The following is a 5,919-nucleotide window of genomic DNA, read 5'->3' as shown; positions in this document are numbered from 1 at the left end:
TGTTCCCGCCCTGCTCGTTCTTTTTTGTCAACAAATGGGCATGAGCAGGACAGGTAGAAACTTCGAGCTACTTCAAGCTCTCACACGTAAAAAAATTTTATGTTGTTTATTATTAATATTTCTAATACTTTTTTGCCAAAGCAGCCCTAATAAAAATTCCCAATAGAATTACAATAGAAATTATTGTGACAGTACGCTGAAATTAATAGTAATTACATTAAACTCTATTGTGGCTCACAATAGAATTACAATGAAGCCTATTGTTTTCCACCATAAAGTCTGTTGTAAATGGCAGTTTTACAAAAGAAAATAGGGGTTGTTATGTATCTTTACAATAAAAAAATCGATTTTTTCACGAACAAATTTTTGCCATTACAATTGAATTTATTGTAATTCTATTGCCAAACTTTCACTGGCAATAGAATTTATTGTACGTATATTTGAATAACAAAATGGCACTTTAATTGGTATGATATAAAAACAATAGAATTTAATGCTCATCAGAAAAATCTATTGTATTTTTATGATATTTTATTGCAACTCTATTGTATTTTTTTATCCGGGAGGCGCTTAATGACATGTATAAGAAAAAACTTATACATCGCATTAGTCACAGGCATTCGGAAACTTATACTTTTCATTAACTAATGAATGCTATTAGCTTTTTGATATAGGATCATTCATTAGGTGGCATAATGAAGAGCATAAGTATTTTCGAATGGTTTTTTGCCATAACATATAAGGTTATTTTTTTTTACGTGCATTGGACAGCACTAATATTTTTTTAAATGTTTTCGTTTTGAATTAGGCCCTTTTTAAATAAACGAGAATGATGTTTCAACTTTTTTTCTGAAGGGCTTAGAACTGTCAACATTTTATAAACAAAAAAGATAGCGGCGTCGATTTTCATCCTTGGGATTTTGTAATTATAAAATTGTAAAAAAAACTTGTATTTCCTCGTGAAAAGACGCAACATATTAGTTTGGATAAAGCGCATTTACATCAGGAACTGACTAATCGAAATGGCAACCGTAATTGATCCAGTAAGTAAATTTTGCTCAAATTTCTTTGATTTTGAGGTTAAGTTCTCATATACAACAAAAATCGCTCCACCCACAGGAACTGCGCACCAAAATTGACACCGCTTGCCGGACGGCCGAGGAATTCACTAAACTTTACTACGAAAGCGTAGACAAAAAGCGCCATCAAATGGCCCGGCTCTACATGGACAACGGTTTGCTGGTGTGGAACGGAAACGGTGCCAACGGCAAAGACAACATCCAAAAGTATTTCCAGGAACTGCCCCGATCGGAGCACATCATGAACACCCTGGACGCACAACCAATCATTGACGATGCTGTGTCCTCGCAGCTGACGTTCATCATCCAGGTGTCGGGAACGGTCAAGTTCCAGGACAATCCCACCAAACCATTCCAGCAGACGTTCATGATCACGGCCCAAGGGGACAAATGGAAGATTGCGAGCGATTGCTTCCGCTTGCAGGATGCTATCTTTTAAGGAACTGGATTAAATACAAGGACGAATCGTTAGAGGAGTTCGGTGAGTTGATTGATCGAAAGAAATTCCTTTAAAGTGAGTCAAATTTATTGAATTATGGAAAATTATTCGGTTTTTGGTTTCTTACTGTCCGGTTCGTCTTCAGTGTTGAAAATGGGCTTGGGTTGAGTTTTGTTGTAAGCTGGAGAGATCCAGTAGGGATTCTCGGCCGCCTCTTTAGCGTATTTTAGGATGGCCTCGCGCGGATCTTGGTCGTCTTCCACCCTCTTGCTAAGTCCAAGATTTCTGATGACATACGAAGAAAGTGTTCCTCCCGAACTCGCCACTCGTCCGCCTTGACCGCTGGTGATCGGTAGGTCCGGCCTTCTGGATTTGACGGGATCCAGACGATCTTTTTCGAGTTTTTTACGGTGTGAACGGGACTTCTCCTGTCGGAACATAGGAAGTGCGTGAGGAGTTATGACCTGAGTCGTTCCGACCATTTCCATATCTTTCTTCTTGCGATAGGTTCGGACGACACACAGCTTAGCTCCTCTCATACTTCGCTTTTCGTCGTATAGACCACGAATGATCCCGTTTCCACATCCCACAAAAACTTGATTCAACTTCGGATGCCAATGAGCTCGAATAATGTGAGAGTCCGTGATCGGAATGGTCGCAACGGTTTCAAATGTTTTAGTGTCGAAGAAGTACAAACGCGCTTGCTTTTGTCCTTTGGGCAACGATTCTCCAGTTAGGACCATCGTGTCATCTGGGCTGAAGCAACAATCCGTGGTGTCATACCGAGAGAAGAGATTTCCAAATTCGTGTAAAGGTTTCTTAAATGCTCGTAGATCCCATAATTTTAGTGTCTCGTCTGTTGATCTTGTAGCGAGAACTTGGCCTGCGTATGAGAACAGAATCGAGGAAATATCACTTCCCTTGGCATGGGCATCTCTCACGCAATGCGTCGTATTGACGAACATCTTCCGCGTGTCCCAAGTTTGAATCGAGCCGTCACTACATCCCGCCGCAATCAATGTTCCATCCCGATTGTATGTGCAAGCCGTTGGAACTGTCTTTAAGCCTCCTTGGGCTCTTGTCTTAATCACATTTTTCTGTTCTTTCGATTTGGCAAAAACCCATGTCCGCAAAGTCGAATCCATTGCGCTGGTCAAGAATTCATCCTTTTTGACAAAATTCCAACAACCTCCCGTTAATCCGGCCACGTGGCCTTTGGTTCTGATCATATCCGTTATGTACTGATCGCCTTTAACGCATTCCATCTTTTCGAAGCCATCTCTGTCCAAAACTTTAGCTTGAGAACTGCCGGACACCACAAGAATCATGTCCCCGGTGGTCGAATAATGCAAATCTCTTATCGGATGGTTTTCACAAGGCTGTAAACTCCTAAAGCTCTTCATCGATTTGTCCATACCGGAAAAGTCCCAAAAGTTCAAATTGTAATCCACGGATCCTGATGCCAACCTTACCCCAGATGGATCTGCTGCAAGCGAAATTACCGCCTTTGAGCCGTGTCGCATTTCCACCTCATGAGAGTTAGGAATTTTATTGATTGGAGCATCCTCGTCAAAATCGTCTTCATCTTCGTCATCCTCGTCGCTATCCTCAGCGCTGTCCCTGCGTTCCTTTTTCTTGTTCTTCCCATCGCCGGGCGCCATCGTTGGTATGGGTCCAATCATCTCCCCATCGCTATCATCATCCGACGATCCAGTGCCACCCCCACGATCTGTCGGTTCCTCCACCCGAATTGCATTCGGATCCTCTTCCGCTTTGGGAGCGTTCTGTTTGGCTTTCTGAATCATTTCGTTGATGTCGAATTGTTTGGCCTTCCGACCGAATCCGCTGATTCCCATTACCTCTTGCATGCGGCTGTTCTCCAGATCTGTGGCTATCTTATCAACATCTGGTAACAACCTACTGGATCCGGATGGACCCGGTTCCGGAGCAGGTTCTACGCGTCCAAATGAGCCAAAACCACCGGATGCTGGAAAAGAGCAGTTTGGATTGGTTTCAATGATAAGCGAATTATAATTGATTTTTGTTCAATACCTGTCGCAACTGGGACGTCTTTATCAGCAACGGAGTTTGATTTAAGCTGTATTTTACCAAATGTGATTTTTCCTTTATTCATTTTGAATTATATTTACTTTGAAATTTTGAGAAGAAATAGAATAAAAATTACTATCGATTTTGAGTTTGACAGTTGAAATTTATTTATAAATAATCGAACCCTTCAGAAGTTTTCGTTCTGTTATCGAGGCGCTGGTAATTTGTAGCGAAACATTTGAAATGGTCCTGTCTCATAAATAAAGAAAAATATCGGAAAAGACGTGCTGATTTTAGACACTAATTTTTTATTGCTGAAATTCAGCAAATTTTAGTCTTTTTGTGCTGTAAATTTAGCATTTTTCCAGTAAAACATAACGCTGATTTGTTTCAGCAAAATTAAACTTTGAGATATGATTTCAGGATAAAAGCGAAGACAGTTTATAAGAAGATATAAAACTGTTATATTCTTGCATATTTAGGTCTCCAAGCAGATTTTAACAACACTACACTTCTAAAAATCCACACATATTTATTGGCAAAAATCCATAGATTTAACTTATGATGTATATCAGCGCACACATAATAATTCTCCACGCGAACTACTAATAAAATATATGTCCGAATAAACTTTATGTGTGCTTTGCGATTTGGGCGTAACTTATTTTGTAAACAAACATTGGAAGGCAAATTCCTGCTAAACCAAGCATTTTTAGAGAAAACCCACGTATGTATCCGACAGAATAGACTTTCCTCTACCAGATAAGGGAATTAGTTTTGGAGTAAAATGTTTGCATTCTACGGAATTGATAAAACAATGTTTGTTTACAAAATAAGTTACGCCCAAATCGCAAATCAGTCCCGAATTATTTAATTTATGTGTGGTTCTATATCGGTTATATTAGGGTGGAGCTATTGCAAAAATTTATAACGGCGACATATATATCTTATATAGATATTTTTGGCAGTGTAGGGTAACTGTCCTATTTTGGAACCCTAGAGGAAGTATATCCCAATATATGCTTATATCTATTGAAATACAGTTTCGATATGGGCGGAAATGACACCAATTCAAAGATGAAGGTCTTATTTATGAAATAGAAATTCGAAATGAGCTTCAGTTATTGAAAAATCAGTGAAATTTGCCATTTTCTGAAATGAAAATATTCTTCGTTTTGGACAGTGCAACATATTTTGGACCCCCAAATGTACACATTTTGGACACCCCCAATTAATCTCTTCAAAGTCGAATTTCTAATTTACCCTGGTAAATTGAGTCGAAGCCAAGTCTTATCTTTCGATTGGCATGCATCAATGAGAAGATTTTTGCGTTTTAAATTCACAATTTCGACAAAAACTTATTGTGTGCGTTCTGAGATTTTTAGTGATGTATACTTTTAAGCGTAACGCATTGTAACGCTCGCCTTCTTGAACAAACTAATTTCCTTGAAATTTCATCTAAATATCGCTTTTTCGCAAGGGAAACCCGTGAAATAGATGCTGAACAATGTTAATTTCCTGAAGCCAATGGGGGAATTAGCAGTTCAGAAATCAGAAAAATGTCGCCAGGAGGGTCCAAAATGTGAAGGGGTCCAAATCAAGTTGGTTACCCTATCACAGAGGCAGAGCGCTGCACACTGATTCAAATAAAAAAAAAATTATTTTCACCTGATGTCTGTCAGACAAATCATACTTTAAAATTTGCGAAGTTTTATATATATATGTACACTTATGTATATATAAGAATACAATAGTGTAGCCCCGGATTTGTTTGTTGTTCTCTATTAACAGAGCCTAACAGCAAACAAGAAAAGGTAATGTTTTGTAAATACTCCACACATCCCACACATAGGGATGTAGATAGAAACCTCAATGCAGTGTAAACTTTATGTACGCTTGCGCCCCCGAGCGACTCCCAGTAACATTATCTTGATTATGTGCGTGATCAACTGAAGCAACATCATAAGTGTTCGTTCACGTTTGATGCAAGAAGACACGACAACACAAATGGCAGTTTCTGTTCAGAACATTCCGAAGCACGAACGGAGTCATTCTGAAGAAAATTCGTTTGCTAGCTTTATTCGTAAACATATATGTATGGGGCCCTCCTCAGCCGTACGGTAAGACGTCTTACATGCGTACGCGTGGCTACAAAGCAAGACTATGCTGAGGGTGGGTTCGATTCTCGGTGCTGGTCCAGGCAATTCTCGGATTGGAAATTGTCTCGACCTCCCTGCTTACTTAATTATGGATCCTGTACATTGTGGCCGACCCAGCCCCACTTCCGATCCCGAATTTCTGTCGCTATCGGCCTCTGGTGATAACGACGATGGAGCTCGTTGTTTGAGATCC

The 5,919-nt window shown here is 39.7% G+C and overlaps 2 protein-coding genes across 2 annotated transcripts; one reads left to right on the top strand and one right to left on the bottom strand.

Moving 5' to 3' along the window:
- Window positions 1–861: 861 nt before the first annotated feature.
- On the top strand, window positions 862–1,555 carry LOC134213592 (NTF2-related export protein). Its single transcript, XM_062692794.1, has 2 exons — window positions 862–1,043; window positions 1,120–1,555. Exons 1-2 carry the CDS (start codon window positions 1,023–1,025, stop codon window positions 1,516–1,518), a joined length of 420 nt encoding a protein of 139 aa, XP_062548778.1. The 5' UTR covers window positions 862–1,022; the 3' UTR covers window positions 1,519–1,555.
- Window positions 1,556–1,587: 32 nt separating this feature from the next.
- LOC134213591 (gastrulation defective protein 1 homolog) lies at window positions 1,588–3,743 on the bottom strand. The gene is made up of 2 exons (XM_062692793.1): window positions 3,571–3,743; window positions 1,588–3,505 (listed from the first exon to the last, which is right to left on the bottom strand). The coding sequence occupies exons 1-2, from the start codon at window positions 3,650–3,652 to the stop codon at window positions 1,623–1,625; spliced, it is 1,965 nt and encodes a 654-aa protein (XP_062548777.1). The 5' UTR covers window positions 3,653–3,743; the 3' UTR covers window positions 1,588–1,622.
- Window positions 3,744–5,919: the final 2,176 nt, after the last annotated feature.

This window comes from Armigeres subalbatus, chromosome 2, assembly GCF_024139115.2.
Source record: "Armigeres subalbatus isolate Guangzhou_Male chromosome 2, GZ_Asu_2, whole genome shotgun sequence".
NCBI classification, from domain to species: domain Eukaryota; kingdom Metazoa; phylum Arthropoda; class Insecta; order Diptera; family Culicidae; genus Armigeres; species Armigeres subalbatus.
Note: the sequence above shows the minus strand (reverse complement) of the source record. Positions and strands in the feature narration are given on the sequence as shown.

Bases quoted from the DNA above. Each gene is read 5' to 3' on its own strand.
- LOC134213592 (XM_062692794.1), top strand. From the start codon at position 1,023: ATGGCAACCGTAATTGATCCA. The intron at 1,044-1,119 runs GTAAGTAAATTT...CTCCACCCACAG, and splicing joins TGGCAACCGTAATTGATCCA to GAACTGCGCACCAAAATTGA.
- LOC134213591 (XM_062692793.1), bottom strand. From the start codon at position 3,652: ATGAATAAAGGAAAAATCACATTTGGTAAAATACAGCTTAAATCAAAC. The intron at 3,506-3,570 runs GTATTGAACAAA...GCTCTTTTCCAG, and splicing joins AGACGTCCCAGTTGCGACAG to CATCCGGTGGTTTTGGCTCA.